At 41.7% G+C, this 21080-nt stretch overlaps 1 protein-coding gene across 1 annotated transcript; it reads right to left on the reverse strand.

Moving 5' to 3' along the window:
• Positions 1-6196: 6196 nt before the first annotated feature.
• On the reverse strand, positions 6197-9324 carry sec11a (SEC11 homolog A, signal peptidase complex subunit). The gene is given in 7 exon segments (XM_024415545.2): positions 6197-6625; positions 6854-6911; positions 7666-7693; positions 7696-7784; positions 8078-8227; positions 8420-8529; positions 9133-9324. Coding segments are annotated over 7 exon segments (537 nt in total). The 5' UTR covers positions 9184-9324; the 3' UTR covers positions 6197-6574.
• Between the last annotated feature and the right edge of the window lie 11756 nt (positions 9325-21080).

Consider the following 21080-nt stretch of genomic DNA (forward strand, 5'->3'; position numbering starts at 1 on the left):
TGGTGGGGTTGGAGAGATTTCCAGTATTCTATATAAAGACGTATAGGATTCACCATTAGATAAATTAGAAACGGTATAAGCAAACCACATCTAGACTGCATATCCTTTTAAGATTGTCTGAATGTGAAGTAAAACAAATTGCGGTAACTGCTGTGCTTTAAAATCCCAGTCTACCACCATCAAACCTTCTATCACTCCACATTAGCAACATCCTCCAGAAATGCAAGATGATTTTAAGACTGTGACCACCCACGGTTAATTAGAATTTTAACTCACACCATCAGGGAAACTGTAAAGGGTCAATCAAATGAAGACTGTGAGCAAAATATGCCTTGATATCTGTTAATAAATAATGTATAAAATATGGTTGTATTTATTGTATTATTGTGTAACAATTTTAACGGTGTGGGAGGAATACTCTTTGGCCGCGTCTCAAGGATATTTGGATGCTGTACAGTGTTTATTGAATAAGGCCCTTTGTCAGGTTGCGTCCCAAAGCTTTAAAACACTTCATATGAAGAGGCAAATATTTATCCTTCATAACATCTTCATAGTAACTTTGTTTATTCTTAGTTCTTCCTCCCCACCATGAGAGCATATACAGTGTCTTCAGACCGTATTCACACCCTTTGACCATACTTTGTTGTGTTACAGCCTGAATGATTAAAAATGGATACAATTTAGATTTTGCATCACTGGCCTACACACCATACCCCATAACGTCAAAGTGGAATTATGCTTTTAGACATTCTTACAAATTCATAAAAATGTAATTCTGAAATATCTTGAGTCAATAATAATTCAATCTTTTTGTTATGTACGGCAAGCCTAAATAAATTCAGGAGTAAAACTTTGCTTAACAAATCACACTAATAAGTTGCATGGACTCACTCTGTGCGTAATAATAGTGTTTAACATGTTTTTTTAATGACTACCTCATATCTGTACCCTCATATATAATTATCTGTAAGGCCCCTCAGTCGAGCAGTGAATTTTAAACACAGATTCAACCACAAAGACAAGGGAGGTTTTCCAATGCCTTGCAAAGAAGGGCACCTATTGGTAGATGGGTAAAAATAACAAAAGCAGACATTGAAAATACCTTTGAGCATGGTCAAGTTATTAATTGCACTTTGGATGGTGTATCAATACACCCAGTCACTACAAAGATACAGGCGTACTTCCTAACTCAGTTGCTGGAGAGGGAGGAAACCACTCAGCGATTTCACCATAAGGCCAATGGTGACTTTAAAACAGTTACAGAGTTTAATGGCTGTGAAAGGAGAAAACTGAGGATGAATCAACAACATTGTAGTTACTCCACAATACTAACCTAAATGACAGAGTGAAAATAATGCAATCTGCACAGGGAGTTTGTTTAGGATAAAAAGAAACGGAATAGAGCTATGCACAGGCAACATCCTAGAGGAAAACCTGGTTCACTCTGCTTTCCAACAGATACCGGGAGACAAATTCACCTTTCAGCAGGACAATAACGTAAAACACAAGGCCATTAAATTAAAGTTGCTTACCAAGATGCCATTGAATGTTCCTGAGAGACCTAGCTACAGTTTTTACTTAAATTGTCTTGAACAACTATGGCAAGACTTGAAAATGTCTGTCTAGCTATGATCAACAACCAACTAGACAGAGCTTGAAGAATTAAAAAAATAAATAAAGTGCAAATATTGTACAATCCAAGTGTGCAAAGCTCTTAGAGACTTTCCCAGAAAGACTCACAGCTGTAATCGCTGCCAAAGGTGACTAACATATATGGACTCAGGGGTGTGAACACTTATGTAAATGAAACATTTCTGTATTTTTTTTTCAACAAATGTGCAAACATTTTTTTAAACATGTTTTCTCTTTGTCATTATGGTATTATTGTGTGTTCAGGCTGTAATACAACAAAATGTGTAAGAAGTCAAGGGGTATGAAAACTTTCGGAAGGCACTGTATGTCAAAAGGGCAAACATCGGTTCAGAATATTGTAAAAAAATACATTTAAAAAAAGTAGTGTATATACAGTGGGGCAAAAAATTATTTAGTCAGCCACCAATTGTGCAAGTTCTCCCACTTAAAAAGATGAGGGAGGCCTGTAATTTTCATCATAGGTACACTTCAACTATGACAGACAAAATGAGAAAAAAAAATCCAAAAAATCACATTGTAGGATTTTTAATGAATTTATTTGCAAATTATGGTGGAAAATAAGTATTTGGTCAATAACAAAAGTTTATCTCAATACTTTGTTATATACCCTTTGTTGGCAATGACAGAGATCAAACATTTTCTGTAAGTCTTCACAAGGTTTTCACACACTGTTGCTGGTATTTTGGCCCATTCCTCCATGCAGATCTCCTCTAGAGCAGTGATGTTTTGGGGATGTTCTATGGGGTTGAGATCTGGAGACTGGCTAGGCCACTCGAGGACCTTGAAATGCTTCTTACGAAGCCACTTCTTCGTTGCCCGGGCGGTGTGTTTGGGATCATTGTCATGCTGAAAGACCCAGCCACGTTTCATCTTCAATGCCCTTGCTGATGGAAGGAGGTTTTCACTCAAAATCTCACGATACATGGCCCCATTCATTCTTTCCTTTACACGGATCAGTCGTCCTGGCCCCAAAGCATGATGTTTCCACCCCCATGCTTCAAAGTAGGTATGGTGTTCTTTGGATGCAACTCAGCATTCTTTGTCCTCCAAACACGACGAGTTGAGTTTTTACCAAAAAGTTATATTTTGTTTTCATCGGACCATATGACATTCTCCCAATCTTCTTCTGGATCATCCAAATGCTCTCTAGCAAACTTCAGACGGGCCTGGACATGTACTGGCTTAAGCAGGGGGACACGTCTGGCACTGCAGGATTTGAGTCCCTGGCGGCGTAGTGTGTTACTGATGGTAGGCTTTGTTACTTTGGTCCCAGCTCTCTGCAGGTCATTCACTAGGTCCCCCCGTGTGGTTCTGGGATTTTTGCTCACCGTTCTTGTGATCATTTTGACCCCACGGGGTGAGATCTTGTGTGGAGCCCCAGATCGAGGGAGATTATCAGTGGTTTTGTATGTCTTTCATTTCCTAATAATTGCTCCCACAGTTGATTTCTTCAAACCAAGCTGCTTACCTATTGCAGATTCAGTCTTCCCAGCCTGGTGCAGGTCTACAATTTTGTTTCTGGTGTCCTTTGACAGCTCTTTGGTCTTGGCCATAGTGGAGTTTGGAGTGTGACTGTTTGAGGTTGTGGACAGGTGTCTTTTAACAAGTTCAAACAGGTGCCATTAATACAGGTAACGAGTGGAGGACAGAGTAGCCTCTTAAAGAAGAAGTTACAGGTCTGTGAGAGCCAGAAATCTTGCTTGTTTGTAGGTGACCAAATACTTATTTTACACCATAATTTGCAAATAAATTCATTAAAAATCCTACAATGAGATTTTCTGGATTTGTTCCCCTCATTTTGTCTGTCATAGTTGAAGTGTACCTATGATGAAAATTACAGGCCTCTCTCATCTTTTTAAGTGGGAGAACTTGCACAATTGGTGGCAGACTAAATACTTTTTTGCCCCTCTGTATATATATATACATGTATATACCAGTCAAAAGTTTGGACACACCTACTCATTCAAGGGTGTTTCTTAATTTGAACTATTTTCTACATTTTAAAATAATAGTAAAGACATCAAAACTATGAAAAAACACATATGGAATCATGTAGTAACCAAAAAAGTGTTAAACAAATCAAAATTATTTTATATTTGAAGTTCTCAAAGTTGCCACACTTTACCTTGATAACATCTTTACACATTCTTGGCATTATCTCAACCAGCTTCATGAGGTAGTCACCTGGAATGCATTTCAATTAACAGGTGTGCCTTGTTAAAAGTTAAATTGTGGAATTTCTTTCCATCTTAATGCGTTAGAGCCAATCAGTTGTGTTGTGACAAGGTAGGGGTGGTACACAGAAGATAGCCCTATTTGGTAAAATACCAAGTCCATATTATGGAAAGAACATTTCAAATAAGCAAAGAGAAATGACAGTCCATCATTACTTTAAGACATGAAAGTCAGTCAATCCAGAACATTTCAAGAACACTTTCTTCAAGTGCAGTCACAAAAACCCTCAAGCGCTGTGATGAAACTGGCTCTCATGAGGACCGCCACAGGAAAGGAAGACCCAGAGTTACCGCTGCTGCAGATGATAAGTTCATTAGAGTTACCAGCATCAGAAATTGCAGCCCAAATAAATGCTTCAGAGTTCAAGTAACAGACACATCTCAACATCAACTGTTCAGAGGAGACTGCGTGAATCAGGCCTTCATGGTCAAATTGCTGCAAAGAAACCACTACTAAAAGACACTAATAAGAAGAAGAGACTTGCTTGGGCCAAGAAACACCAGCAGAGGACATTAGACCGGTGGAAATATTCCTTTTGGTCTGATGAGTTCAAATCAGAGTGTTTGTGACAGAGTAGGTGACTGGATGATCTCTGCATGTTTGGTGACCACCGTGAAGCATGGAAGAGGTGTGATGGTGGTTTGCTGGTGACACTGTCAGTGATTTATTTAGAATTCAAGGCACACTTAACTAGCATGGCTACCACAGCATTCTGCAGCGATACGCCATCCCATCTGATTTACGCTTAGTGGGACTATCATTTGTTTTTCAACAGGACAATGACCCAACACACCTCCGGGCTGTGTAAGGGCTATTTGACCAAGAAGGAGTGATGGAGTGCTGCATCAGATGACTTGGCCTCCACAATTTCCAACCTCAACCCAAGAAAATAAAATCTCTTGAATGAGTAGGTGTGTCCAAACTTTTGACTGCACATATATAGTGAACCAAAATATAAATGCAACATGCAACAATTTCAAAGATTATAAAGTTCCAGATGATATCAAGAAATCAGTCAAGTGAAATAAATGAATTAGGCCCTAATCTATGGATTTCACAACGGGGAATACAAATCTGCAACTGTTGGTCACAGATACCTTAAAAAAAAGGTAGGGGCGTGGATCAGAAAACCAATATCTGGTGTGATCACCATTTGCTTCATGCAGCGTGACACATCTCCTTCACATAGAGCTAATCAGACTGTAGATTGTGGCCTGTGGAATGTTGTCCCGCTCCTATTCAATGCTGTGCAAAGTTGCTGGATATTGGCGGGAATTGGAACACACTGTCGTACATGTCGATCCAGATCATCCTAAACATGCTCAATGGGTGACATGTCTGGTGAGTATCCAGGCCATGGAAGAACTGGGACATTTTCAGCTTCCAAGAATTGTGTACGGATCCTTGCTACATGAGGCCATGCATGATCATGCTGAAACATGAGGTCAGTGGTGGATTAATTGCACGACAATGGGCCTCAGGATCTCGTCACAGTATCTCTGTGCATTCAAATTGTCATCTATAAAATTCAGTTGTTTTTGTCTGTAGCTTATGCCTGCCCATAACCCCATCACCACCATGGGGCACTCTGTTAACGTTGACATCAGATAACGCCATACACTTGGTCTGTGGTTGTGAGGCCGGTTGGATGTACTGCAAGATTATCTTAAACGTTGGAGGTGACTTATGGTAGAGAAATTAACATTCAATTATCTGGCAAGAGCTCTGGTGTACATTCCTGCAGTCAGCATGCCAATTAAACACTCCCTGAAATCTGGCATTGTGTGGTGACAAAACTGCACATTTTAGAGGTCTGTACAAGTACAAGGTGCACCTATGAAATGACCATGCTGTTTAATCAGCTTCTTGATTTGCCACACACATCAGGTGGATGGAATTAACTTGGTAAAGGAGAAATGCTCACTAACAGCAATGTAAACAAATTTGTGGACAATAATATTGAGAGAAACAAGCTTTTTGTGCATATTAAACATTTCTGGGATCTTTTATTTTAGCTCATGAAACATTGGACCAACACTTTACATGTTGCGTTTGTATTTTTGTTGCGTATATAAAAAAAAGTGCCTTCCATGAATAAGATGTGGTTGTCCCACCTAGCCATCTTAAGATGAATGCACTAACTGTAAGTCGCTCTGGATAAATGTCTGCTAAATTACTAAAATGTAAATGTCATATTTAGCCTGCATGTAAAATAATGCAATTTTGAAAATGCACAAATCTGTTTTAGTGAAGTTATGCTTGAATATAAGAAAAAAACACTAGATGCAGAAGTTACCAGAATGCAGGATAGAGGGTAACAGATGTCATATTTAATGTCACAAACATATCACTTGTCATTCAATATTTCAAGCAAAACCCAATTAAAAAGTGAAAACAAATGACACAATTAACCATCTAAAATGTTGGATTCATGTTCTGAAAAAAATTAAATAGAGAAACAGCTCTTTATTCTACTTAACTTATATCTAATTTCCCTCACAAAAATAATGAATGCTTGTTTTTATATAATGTAAACACTATCCACATTTCTAGACACAATTCAAAACACATGGTAGAGAAAAAGCACCTCAATTTGACATATTCAACATAATTCTGTCTTGAAAGGCATGGTGGGGTGGGGATTTCCAATTCTTCCTCCGTGGTAGATAGTTAGGTAGTCTCTTCCTCACTCCCGATGGACCAGGACAAACAGACCCAGCAGGAAGAGAACAGCGTACTGGGAAGGGGAAGAACAACAAAATATTAGTATCCCTGTTCCGAGGATCTGAAACCAACAGCTTTCCGTCTGCCAGTTGCTCTCCCACTGTTTAGTGTATGGCTGCTGGTCAGGCTCTCTAACCTTTAGAGTACCTGCATAATGCCCCTAATAAGGCCGAATTTAGTAAAGAATTCATAAAACCTTAGGTGATTTTCCTTCTAATGATGACGATGTAAAATATCTTACCTTGAATTTGGGATAGTCATTCATCAGAATGGTAACGATTCCGATGTATGGCACAAACCTGCAGACAAAATTGACATTCAACATCAGATGACATGTTCATGACAATGTCATGTCGCTGTTATGATGTACAATTCAAGTAAATTATTACCCAACATTACATCTTCAATAGTTAAATACAGTGGTGGAAAAAGCACTCAATTGTGGTACTTGAGTAAAAGTAAAGATACCTTAGAAAATGACAAGTAAAAGTCACCCAGTAAAATACTACTTGAGTAAGTCTAAAAGTATTTGGTTTTAAAAATATTTAAGTATAAAAAGTAAATGTAATTGCTAAAATGTACTTAAGTCAAAGCATCGAGTGTATGGATGTTACAAATGAATTATTATTAATATTATTAACTTTTAAACTGCCATTTTCATCTGAACATTCGAGTGTCAGCAACAGTATGTCAGTTCAGTTCACACAGCGTAACAGACAAAATAACATATTTGATAATACATTTATTTGGGAAAATATTACTTCATATTAGGATATGTGATCTCCAGATCAGCCCCCCCCACACACCTTTCCCCCTGAGACTTTTATGCGGATCTACACTGATATCAAATCCGTCACTGTGATGGAGAACTTTAAACCATGCTTGAGCCCTTCCACTAATACAGGCTAGATGAGCGCAGACTCAAGTTCAGTTTAATTTTGCACTAAATAATATCTCAAGGGAAATGGTATCATATAGATGTGAAGCATGAGACTGAAGTCATACAGCAGACTAAGCCTAGGATCACTCTGGTGGAATGAGATAAATGCTCACCCTCTGGCTCGTCCCACCACGTCTTTTTCTCTAGCCAGTGCTGTCCCGGCTTGTATAGCCCTCTGTCATCTACAGAGTTGTTGTCACCTTTGGTCAGGAACTTGATTTCGCCATTTTCCCTGGAGATAAACAACATTTAGATTTAGTTTGGATGTCATACATCGATTTCCTGGCCCCAGAGTGGCTTATGAAGTTGCTCTGACAATGACATTTATTCAGTTACCCAGCAAATACAAAAAAACAAATACGAGAGAAGAAATATTACAGAATATTTAGAGCCTAGTTTGAGTGTTATGTAGCAATACTTCCCCCAAAAAGTTTGTAGGCCTTCTAAAACTTGTAACAAACAAAGAGAACTATCCCGAGAGAGAACTAGCGCATTTCAATAACTACAGAAACATAATAGACCAACTTTTCATGAATCTTTAGTACTCTGTGTACTATGGGGATCTCTCTGCCCTCTATCCTGAAAACCACAATCTCTCCGACTCTGATGGGGTCTTCAACCCGGTTTGTCAGGAACAGAAGGTCTCCTCGATGGAAAGCAGGTTCCATACTGCCACTGAAACCAAGGACATGTTACAGTCAAGTATAGACAGGTTACTGAAAATTAGCAGATGCGCTTCAGACAAACAGCAGGTATGTTGGTGCTACACTTTGGTTGTGAAAGTGGCACATTTCCCCTTACCTTGTAAAGCGCTTTGAGTGTATTGAAAAGCACCCCATCTACATAAATCCAACACCAATGCTTTACCTGAGGACGACAACAATAGGGCTCTCGCTGCCTGTCACGACCATCAGTCCTTTCCAGATCATCAGGGCTGAGGACACTATCATACCAAAATTCAGCACCTGGTAGTAGAGCTGAAAACAAATAAGACAGGTTGTCAGGCTGAGACGAGGATAAGCTAGTGTTCGCTTATAACAACGTCATAATAACTATAATATCTACCAACAGCTGGTCCTGGGGACTAACAAGGTGTGCAGGCTTTTGTCCCAACCCAGTACTAATACATATGTTTCAGTTAATAAAGGGTTTGGTGATCAGCAAAATCTAGTAGAAACTAGTAACTTAGGCTGGAATAAAAGTCTGCACACTTTGTAGGTCCTCAGCGCCAGGTTTGAAGAAGACTGAAGTAACACCATATTTAGGGAGAGGAAATTGTACGGGCTAAAGCTACATTGATTTTGCAAGGTTGCTAGCTAGTTATTTTGACAACCCTGTTTATCATGCATGTTCAGTAGGCGATGTAACGTATATAACTAGCAGGGTAATTTTCTTTATACATGATTAAGACCACACGGAAAGCTGGGTAGCTAGTTAGCATAGACGACTTGACATTTTAAGCAACGTGTTATTAACCAGCCGACTAATGTTGCTAGCATAACTAGATAGCTAGCTAACTAGCCTTGGAAGAATCCGTCACATTCACATTCACACAACAAAAACAATATTATCGTACATACCTGGCGCTTATTCATCCGCCGCACATCATCAAGGAAATCTAAAGACAACATCGTCCCGGTATTGAGTTTATAAAATTACCGAAATTAAATAAAAACCATTGATCGATATATAAAAAGCGAACATATGGCTAAACGTCCGAGAAACTTGCATCCAAATCTTCCGGGTACACTCAGCCGGAAGTTCCGCCCACATTCAAAATATTTTGTCGAGGTGTCGCTTCTTGATACGGGGGTTGACAGACAGAAGGTTCGGATGATATGCAAATTTTAAGAGCTTTCATTCACTTACGTAGTGAACACCCGATTCAATTACAATCAGTCGATTTAATCGACAACTATCATTAGAAATCATGCGATATGAATCAGACAGTGGGACGCCGCCTGCAATGAATGTATGAAAACTCTAAAAGCATAAAAAACTATGAGGTCTGAAATATAACAAAACCAGATAACTTTCTACAGGCTGGCACACGTTATTATAACATTCACCAGAGAGACAATCACTAGGAAGATTGCTATGTATTGGCCAATGAGAGGCTTTAAAGCCACCAGTCTGCCATATTGCAAGAGACAATTAAATCCACCAGCACAGAGAGAAAATTCTTCACCTGTGACCTAAAGAGAGAATACCCTCATCCAGTGACCTACTGACAGGTCCCATCATCTCTCTCTGACTGAGCAGGGTTTATGTCACAGGACAGAGGGAGGGAGGCAGGGTAGTAGAGGAAGGCCAAGGGTAGGAGGAACAGCCAGAAACATTGCACCTCTTATAGCTATACTGAAGAAAAATATAAACACAACATGTGCCAATTTCAACGTTTTTACTGAGTTACAGTTGATATAAGGAAATCGGTCAATTGAAATCAATTCATTAGGACTTAATCTATGGATTACACATGACTGGGCATAGACCCACCCACTGAGGAGCCAGGCCCAGCCAATCAGAATGAGCTTTTCCCCATACTAGGGCTTTATTACAGACAGAAAAAAAACTCAGTTTCATCAGCTGTCTGCGTGGCTGGTCTCAGACGATCCACGCTGGTGAAGAAGCCAGATGTGGAGGTCCTGGGTTGGCATGATTGTCTGTGGTTGTGAGGCTGGTTGGATGTACTTGCCAAATTCTCTAAAATGATGTTGGAGGCAGCTTATGGTAGAGAAATTAACATTAAATTCTCTGGCAAAAGCTCTGGTGGACATTCCTGCAGTCAGCATGCCATTGCACGCTCCCTCAAAATTGAGACATCTGTGGCATTGTATTGTGTGACAAAACTGCACATTTTTGGCCCCCAGCACAAGGTGCATCTGTGTAATTATCATGCTGTTTAATCAGCTTCTTGATTTGCCACACCTGTTAGGTGTATGGATTATCTTGACAGAGGAGAAATTCTCACTAAAAAGGATGTAAACAAATTTGTTCACAACATTTTGGGGATCTTGTTGCGTTTACATTTATTTATATTTTGTTCAGTATAATTGCCATCAGCACTTCTGATTTGAGCAGTTCATTGACATTGACACACAACTCTAAGGAAATGAGAGATGTGGACACAGAATATTGCTGGTCCCCAGTGCTTAATGGCTACAGGAATGTCTTATAATTTCTTAATCTTTGTTTTCTTTTAACCCAGCACCGGGATTCTCATGTGTGGAATGTGCATAACACATTATTTTTCTTCATCGACACACAAGTCTGCCTTGTGTGTGTGAGAGTGTGCATCTGCATGCATTGAGTTTGCGTGTGTGTGTGTGTGTGTGTGTGTGTACCTGACACCTGCAGTTGACACACAGGTCTGACTCATAGGGTCCACATGGTGTTCCATCCATCACTCTCTCTGCGGGGAATCCTGCAGTTGACACACAGGTCTGACTACAGAGGGAACCACAGGGGGTGTTCCATCAGATGGGGAAATCACTCTCTCTACAGAGGGAACACACCCCATGGGGGAATAGAACAGGGCACACAGCTTCTCTACAGAGGGAACACAAAGGGGGATAATGATGGGGGAACAGAACAGGGCACACAGCTTCTCTACAGAGGGAACACACAGGGGGGGTTAATGATAGAACAGGGAACAGAACAGGGAACACACAGGGGGATAATGATGGGGAACAGAGGGAACACAGAGGGAACACACAGGGGGTTAATGATGGGGGAATAGAACAGGGCACACGGCTTCTCTACAGACGGAACACAGGGGGATAATAGCCTAGCGCAGTGGTCACCAGCCAGTCATTTGTGATCGTCTTGTTGATCTCCAAGGGATTCCTAGTCAATCACCAAATATTTCTGTAAAAAACCCAACGATAAAACCTTGCATTCCAACGTCTTTTATTTGTTTCGGACTGTCGGCAGTAGGTGCACTTGATTCAGCAGCCCTAGCTCTGGGAAGGCAAAGTGTTCCCATTTTGAACCATTCCATGTGTCTGAAGGTAGAAAGTAACTGAAGGTAACTGCTGGGCAATCAGATAGCTCAGATCACCTTGTCTGCACAGTTTTCTTGCGCCATAGACTGTAAAAAGAAGCCTTAAACACACAGGAAAGTTGATCATAATTTAACACTTTTCAAACGTACATCTCTAAACGTACAAAAGTACATCTCCATCTAATTGTCGCATTGTGGATAACTGTAGCATTTTAGCTAAGCCTAACCCTTTTCCTAACCTTAACCTAATTCTCTTAACCTGCTGCATTAATTCTAATAACCTGATGCGTTAATTCTCCTAACCTGCTGCATTAGTTCTCCTAACCTGCTGCGTTAATTCTCCCAACCTACTGTGTTAGTTCTCCTAACCTGCTGCGTTAGTTCTCCTAACCTGCTGCATTAATTCTCCTAACCTGCTGCGTTAATTCTCCTAACCTGCTGCATTAGTTCTCCTAACCTGCTGCGTTAGTTCTCCTAACCTGCTGCGTTAGTTCTCCTAACCTGCTGCGTTAGTTCTCCTAACCTGCTGCGTTAGTTCTACTAACCTCTTACGTCAAGACACTACTGTCTGTATCTGTACTCCATCTAGCCACAAATGTAGAAGCTGTCATTTTCGAGAAACCATCAATATTACAACAGCAGGACGCGATCAAACCTGGTTATATCTAAATGCCATTGGTCAGATTTTTGCAACAAATTCACCAATCACGTTAGGTAGCCTAGCAGTTAGAGAAGCAAGCCAGCAACTGAAGGGTTGCCAGTTAGAATTCCCGCTCTGATAGGACAAAATCTGGTGGGAATTTTAGATTCCATTGCCTGCTGTTGTGCCCTTGAGCAAGGCACATAACAACTGTTTTACGGGCTCCTAGTGTGGCAGCCCTCTGGTCCAATCTGTATATGTACCGGTATGTGTGTCTTTTGGGGGGGTTGGGATAAAGCAGAAGTCACGTTTCAGTTGGACCTTGAGTACAATTGACAAATAAAGTAATCTTAATCTTAATCATCTTCATCTTTTGTTTTGTATTCCCATTGTGATTGGTCTCTGAAAACTAGAGGACATTTTTGAAATAGATAAAATCCTCCTTCAATTTGCCATCTGTAAGCCATGATGGAGACTGGTAAGGCCCTGATGTGGCAAAAAGCCTTGGTTTTACCAATAATGAAGCATTTTATCAACTTCCACTGCCCTCCAAGAGAGTTGCTGATACACTTTTCATGTTCAGGTTGCTCCTCAATTCATGCACCTTGTTTGGAAAGCGAGGTAGTGGCAGTGTTACCTTGCTAGGAACCATAGCAGGTCAGGGAGCCTGTTTGTCTTGTGTGTATGAGTATAAAAATGTTTTTAAACTCTAGCCTAATCATGATTTTGAAAATGAGTCTGACCTCCTTGTTGTCCGTCTAGGACCAGGAAAGTTTTATTAGGCTATGTGGGTCAAGTCATGTTTCAGATGTAAGGTTACAGCTGCTGTTTCTGTGCTCTAATATTGATTCTGTCTGTTATTCATGCATCAGCATCAAGCATCCATCCTCATCATCTTGACAAGAGCCTGTACAGGTGGCTTGTGTTGTGTCAATTCCCAGAATGAACTATTGGGTTTGTTCTTCTTTATTTGCAGTGAACTGAGTTACTCACGTTTCAGATGGCTTATTGTACATCACAATGCATTGTATCACTAAACAAACCCAGGCACATTAGGCTAATTGATACTGTCACTGAGCAAATAGTTTTTGTCATGTGTTCAGTCAAATTTCAGAGGGGAAGTACATTTGAATGAAAAGATGAGTCATACAATTGTCAGAACTGCCTGATTTCTTTTCATGTTGACAATTATTATGATTCATGGATATTTTAAGCCTCTGTCAATGTTTGACCAATACTGCAACTGTGTAGCCTATCATTAATGTAGGTTACATGACAACAAGCACAGATCTACTGTCTTGTACAACATAATGAAAACCCTCATACAATTCCAGATATAGGTTTGCGAGTCATGGTGGCGCCCCAGCAATCACGTCACACTAAAAAGCTAGTATCCAGGGGGGGGGGCTGGTTAAGGATTCCTTTAGAAGGTGAAACTGACCCCATTAGTTGGTTGTTTAAGCATTGATGGTTTTAGCTTTGACATATTTTGTTTCTTCAATGTGTTTGGCTCGCCCAGGGAGAGAGCGCCAGGCAGAGAGCGCCAGGCAGGGAGAGAGCGCCAGGCAGAGCGCCAGGCAGAGAGCGCCAGGCGGAGAGCGCCAGGCAGAGAGCGCCAGGCAGAGAGCGCCAGGCAGAGAGCGCCAGGGAGAGAGCACCAGGCAGAGAGCGCCAGGCAGAGAGCGCCAGGCAGAGAGCGCTAGGGAGAGAGCGCCAGGCAGAGAGTGAGTCGTGGCTCAAGATCTTCACAAAACACTCACTTGTTCCCACTGTGGATGAGAATAGTAGAGGTCCGTGCTGATAAGGGAAGGTGTTCTTTTGAAATGCCCACACTGTGGTGGTGTCAGTGTGAGCTTGTGAGTGGGTATGACGAAACGCACACACATACACACACACACGCGCACACACACACACACCACCAGTCCTGCCTTCATAATGGCAGATAAACATCTTTAGAATACAGGATACCAAGTTCTGTTCTCCTCAGAGAGAGCGAGAGAAGCTCAGCCGATGCTCAGTAGACCAGCCTCAATCTTTCTGATTCAATATGTCTCACCAGCTCTGAGAAATAGATGTATGCCACAGGAGGTTGGTGGTACCTTAATTGGGGAGGACAGGTTTGTGGTGATAGCTGGAGCGGAGTCAGTGGAATGGTATCAAATCCATCAAACACATGGTTTGATGCCATCCCTATTCTCCGTTCCAGACATCCTCCCCTAGATAGTTTGTGTGTATGTATTGATATGTAGGCTACGTGTGCTTTTTGTAAAAACATATTTTTAATGTAGTTCTGTCCTGTAGTGCTGTTGTCTATTAATGTTCTGTATTATGTCATGTTTTACGCACCCCTTACAGCTACGTGTGCTTTTTGTAAAAACATATTTTTTAATGTAGTTCTGTCCTGTAGTGCTGTTGTCTATTAATGTTCTGTATTATGTCATGTTTTGTGTGGACCCCAGGAAGAGTAGCTGCTGCTTTTGCAACAGCTAATGGGGATCTTAATAAAATACCCAAAAAATACCAATACCCTCAGCAGCTTCCACTGATGTATACACGTGTTCTATTATCAACTCTTATCAAAATAGCCCAGTAACATTGTTGTTAACACTTATCACTAATAAGGCATTATGGTAATAATGTACATTACTTTAGGCCTATTTTACATTACACATCTGAAAACACATAATTAATCAATGAGTCCTTCAATAATTAGGAATTTGTTAAAAAATGATGGTGGATACTTGAAATGTCACATATCATTTTGTGAATCACTTGCTATTGTAATTTTTCTAAATGCTTTGCCCTTTTGGCAAAGGGGCTCCTGAGTGGCGCAGCGGTCTAAGGCACTGCATATCAGTGGTAGAGGCGTCACTACAGACCCTGGTTCAATTCCAGGCTATATCACAACTGTCCGTGATTGGGAGTCCCATAGGGCGCGCATACAATGGCCCAGCATTGTCCAGGTTAGGGTTTGGCCAGGGTAGGCTGTCATTGTAAATAAGAATTTGTTCTTAACTGACTTGCCTAGTTAAATAAAGCTTTAATTTTTTTTAAACTCACTGGCATTCAACTTTGTTGAACTTGTTTTTGAAGAGGATAATGTTGTCATGCTTCCCTCCGACATATTAACTAGCAACTGAATGATTGAAAGTTTGGAGCTTTGTTGTGAAACTAGAGACCATACATTACTTTTGGTAAGACATCCAGAGGCTCTATAAACTTCTCTCTTTGTGAATGTGCCGTTTTTGTGGCAAGTTTTCTATTGTTGTTCCATCTTCATCTTCAGGCCTTCCACCATCTTGTTTCTGGGTATTTCCACAAGCAACAAGATCCAACATAGCTCTTTTATCTGAAGATATTTCCCATAGCATAACACTGAAAAAATCCAAGCTGATCTGGCTCACCTGAAATCCTCCCAGTTGTTGCTACCTCATAGAAAGATTGAATCAGAATACCTAACACTGTTATGTGCATCTACTACAGAAAGATTGTTGAATGCTGGAATGTCAGTACAATCTCCATTATGTTCTGTTGTATAACTCACATGTACTCAAATAAGGGGTGCTTATTTGTCTTGTTTTGATCTAGCAACCTTTTGGTTTCTGTACCAACACTCTAACAGCTAGGCTACCTGCCGCCCTAAAGCTATATCACTGTAGGCTATATCACAGGCCAGTCTTTTATACAGTAAATACAATATATACATGAACATGCATATATGATTATTATGACAATGCTTTTTGTCATTCTGTTTCATATAATTTCCACAGCTCCTCAGAAGACGTCATGAATACATCGTTACCAACCACCAACATATGACTGCTGAAGACTATGAGATATGGCCCCAAATTGTAGTGTGGTGGATATTATTTTCTGAGGAGAATATGATGACCAAAAGAACGTTAAATTGTTCAAAGTAGCCCGGGCTACATTATCATCTAATTAGTCCATATTTCTGTGATTCCAGCCACATTGAGCTTTTATGCTCTCATGAGAGTGGAACAGCGTGGAAGCAGAGAGATCTGTATCAGAATGTCATCGTTTCCTAAGCACAAGGCATTCTGGGTTTTGGTAGATTACCTCGCCCTTGACAGCCTCAACAGTGGCGGCGGGGACAAAATGGCCACCTGCGACTTTTGGTGGATAAGAGATAAAAGTTGTTCCAAATGCCATCACTGTACTGTGACATTTAGCAGCCTGTGATGCTTTTCAAATAAATCTGAATAAATGGTTGGGAATTACAATGTCTCTCAGCCAATTACAAATGAACATCACGCACAACAATGTGAGTTTAATAACCGATAGTGTAGCCTAGGTTATGCCTCTAAAATGTCCTAATCCCTAACTGGTTGTAGTTATACACTTGCCACTTTCAACCAGTTAGCAAGTCGGAAACTTCAGAGTTCCAACTAGCACGTGAACGCGGCATATCTATGAAGGATTTGTCCTGGGAGATCACACTCAATCCTCTTTTTTAATTTGATCAAATGAGATCTCAATGACAATGGACCACCATTGTGTCTCTAATCAGCTGTTTACTTTGTAGTCCTTCTGAATGAGACTGCTACAGGAATTCATGTAAATGTAATATCTGTTTGCCTTGTGTGGCCTAACATGACCTTATTATAGCTTATTATTGTGCATGACTCTTCCGGTCCGTTCACCCTTATGGTTAACATTAGCTCCATATAAATGATTAACATGCTACAATTAACGTAGCCTCTCATATCACATTTAACAATTGCCTGAATGGATGAAACGTCATTGACAGATTTGTCCTTTCTATTACTCTCCATAACTCTGATTGTGTCAATGAGTATCCATCAGTCTACAGAGCCCTGGGTCGCTGTGCAGTGTGAAGTCCTGATATTAACTTGAATTTCTGTTTTATTAACTGAGGGGGCAATTATTTATATGTACTACATGTGACATTTCTATAATTAGTGACTCTCAATATCCACAGTTGCTGTGCCTTGCACTGAATCTCAATCGAAAGATTAGTTTAATTGACTAGAATCAATGCTCGTTAGCTCTCCTCATCAGACACACTCAGTGCTATTTTAATGTATGATGTCTTTATTCAACAATTTCCTGTTGGAATCTGCTTGGATTAAGGAATGTCTCATTTTGAGTTCCTCTGAGTGGGTCCCTGATAGAGAAATGTGATTTGGCTGGCGTCAGTGTTTTTAACAAGGTTGTACGTTTGAGGGGGATATGTAATAGGGTATGTGAGCACTAAGCAAACTGTAGCATGAATGAGCCTCCTGAGAGATGATTGGTTTTTAATTACCATAGAAATCACTTGACGCCTAATACCCTTAACTGTGAAGGTAGGCTTGTCCTTTCTGTTGAACTATTACTGAATACGGATAGACTGAGTGTAAAGTCTAACTTCCACATAATATTGTAGTGTTATTGGAAGTCAGATAATTATGTAGGCTATTTGTAGGGATTTTTCCATCACATTGTTTGACTTGATGGACTTTATGGGAATAGGTTTGATGAAGGAAATGAAGGTTAGGTAGGATTGGGTAGGCAGCACACTGTCTGGGTTTGAAAACATGCTCTAGTTACAACCTTGTCCTATCACTGAGATTTAAAGACTTTTCCAGTAAATGATGGTGAGGAAACACCATAGCAGCACTCAACCCAGCATGACTTCTACTCCTGAAACTCTGCTCCCTAAAAGGTGACGAGGAAAAGCAAGGAAACTCTCTAAATTTTCACAAGTCGCATCCTATTCAACCAAATACTCTTCACTCTCTGTTGACCCTGAGGGAGTTGGGTCAATTAAACCAGGGTGTCGATCGATAGTATGTGGGCAGAATAACAAGACACGTCTGCCATCTACTGTCAGTGCACTCTCCACACTATGCCATTTAACCCAGGCAGGCAGGAGAATGACTGCATGGGTAGCATCCCAAATGGAACCCTATTCCCTATTTAGTGCACTACTTTTGACCAGGACCCATAGAGCTCTATAAGGAATATGGTGCCATTTGGGATACTACCCATGCACTCATTTTCCTGCTTGCCTGGGTTAAATGGCATTGTGTGGAGAGTGCAGTTAGCCCTGGATCTCCCTGAGCTGTCATCACCTCTGTCACACTTTCTAACGGCTCCTGAAAGGGCCCTCTTCTTGGCCCCCAACTCCCTCAGCTCCCACCTCTGGGCTCTATAGGTCCCAGACCTGAGTCATTGTCGTATCAGGCAGACACTTCCAAGCCAAGACTGTGAAAGACATGAGCCACTAATGAGCCATGATGGAGTCAGATATCAATATATCTATTATGTTGTGGGAAGCCTCATCATGAGAGGAATCTTTTGAAAAGAAGACATAAAGGTTGCCAGTTTGATGCAAAAACTTAAAGTGAACTATTTACAAAATAAAAAGCAGATCAGAGCAGATCAGCCTATAGAATGACAATACAGTAGGAAAAACGTATTGAGGAGGAGTCTTATGACATTATGGCTCATTAATACATAGAGTGGTGTGACTTTTTTGTGGCTTTGTCATGTATTCACCTGAGCCGGGTCTTCTGTTTAGCGAAGGGGAACCTGTTTGAAGTTGATCCTCCTTTTCTTGCAACTTTCAAAGGAATATCCAGCCAATAGATAAGTTTAATATCAGCTCCAGTTTTCATAAAGTGTCCTAGATCAGAACTCCTACCCTGAGACACTTTATGAATAAGTGCCCAGAACACCAGCTACTAAAACTCTCAATATTGCTCGGGAAACAGCATTGCCATGACACAAATTGAGAACAACTGGTTAGGTTTATGAGAGGACTAGGTAGTGATGCAACCAGTCAGGATACTCTTGATGGTGCAGCTGTAGAACCTTTTGAGGATCTGAGGACCCATGCCCAAACTTTTCAGTCTCCTGATGGGAATAGGTTTTGTTGTGCCCTCTTCACGACTGTCTTGGTGTGCTTGGACCATGTTCGTTTGTTGGTGATGTGGACACCAAGGAACTTGAATCTCTCAACCTGCTCCATTGCAGCCCCACTGATGAGAATGGGGGCATGCTCTGTCCTCTTTTTCCTGTAGTCCACAATCATCTTCTTAGTCTTGATCACGTTGAGGGAGAGGTTGTTGTCCTGGCATCACACGGCCAGGTCTCTAACCTCAACCCTATAGACTGTCTCATCGTTGTCGGTGATCAGGCCTACCACTGTTGTGTCATCGGCAAACTTGGTGATGGTGTTCGAGTCGTGCCTGGCCATGCAGTCATGAGTGAACAGGGAGTACAGGAGGGGACTGAGCATGCACCCCCGAGTGGCCCCTGTGTTGAGGATCAGCGTGGCGGATGTGTTGTTACCTACCCTTACCACCTGGGAGCGGCCCGTCAGAAAGTCCAGGATCCAGTTGCAGAGGGAGGTGTTTAGTCCCAGGGTACTTAGCTTATTGATAAGCTTTGAGGGCACTATGGTGTTGAATGCTGAGCTATAGTCAATGAATAGCATTCTCACATAGGTGTTCCTTTTGGGAAAGGGCAGTGTGGAGAGCAATAGAGATTGCATCATTTGTGGATCTGTTGGGGCGGTATGCAAATTGGGGTCTAGGGTTTCTGGGATGATGGTGTTAATGTGACCCATGACCAGCCTTTCAAAGCACTTCATGGCTACAGACGAGTGCTACGGGTCGGTAGTCATTTAGGCAGGTTACCTTAGTGTTCTTGGGCACAGGCACTATGGTGGTCTGCTTAAAACATGTTAGTATTACAGACTCGGACAGGGAGACAGTTCCCAGGGACACTTCCCACTTCCCAGTCTTCACTGACTCGGTCACTGACTCCCTGACTCTAGAACAGCTGGTGTTCTCATGCATGATTCAGTGTTATTTGCCTCGCAGCGAGCATAGAAGTGGTTTAGCTCATCGGGTAGGCTCGTGTCACTGGGCAGCTCTTGGCTGTGCTTCCCTTTGTAGTTTACTGCTAACCTACAAAGCATTACATGGGCTTGCTCCTACCTATCTCTCTGATTTGGTCCTGCCGTACATACCTACAAGTACGCTACAGTCACAAGACGCAGGCCTCCTAATTGTCCCTAGAATTTCTAAGCAAACAGCTGGAGGCAGGGCTTTCTCCTATAGAGCTCCATTTTTATGGAACGGTCTGCCTACCCATGTCAGAGACGCAAACTCGGTCTCAACCTTTAAGTCCTTACGGAAGACTCATCTCTTCAGTGGGTCATATGATTGAGTGTAGTCTGGCCCAGGAGTGGGAAGGTGAACGGAAAGGCTCTGGAGCAACGAACCGCCCTTGCTGTCTCTGCCTGGCCGGTTCCCCTCTTTCCACTGGGATTCTCTGCCTCTAACCCTATTACAGGGGCTGAGTCACTGGCTTACTGGGTCTCTCTCATGCCGTCCCTGGAGGGGGTGCGTCACCTGAGTGGGTTGATTCACTGTTGTGGTCATCCTGTCTGGGTTGGCGCCCCCCCTTGGGTTGTGCCGTGGCGGAGATCTTTGTGGGCTATACTCAGCCTTGTCTCAGGATGGTAAGTTGGTGGTTGAAGATATCCCTCTGGTGGTGTGGGGGCTGTGCTTTGGCAAAGTGGGTGGGGTTATATCCTTCCTGTTTGGCCCTGTCCGGGGTGTCCTCGGATGGGGCCACAGTGTCTCCTGACCCCTCCTGTCTCAGCCTCCAGTATTTATGCTGCAGTAGTTTATGTGTCGGGGGCTGGGGTCAGTTTGTTATATCTGGAGTACTTCTCCTGTCCTATTCGGTGTCCTGTGTGAATCTAAGTGTGCGTTCTCTAATTCTCTCCTTCTCTCTTTCTTTTCTCTCTCTCGGAGGACCTGAGCCCTAGGACCATGCCCCAGGACTACCTGACATGATGACTCCTTGCTGTCCCCAGTCCACCTGGCCATGCTGCTGTTCCAGTT

This window comes from Oncorhynchus tshawytscha, linkage group LG04 (assembly GCF_018296145.1).
Source record: "Oncorhynchus tshawytscha isolate Ot180627B linkage group LG04, Otsh_v2.0, whole genome shotgun sequence".
In the NCBI taxonomy this organism is placed as follows: Eukaryota; Metazoa; Chordata; class Actinopteri; order Salmoniformes; family Salmonidae; genus Oncorhynchus; species Oncorhynchus tshawytscha.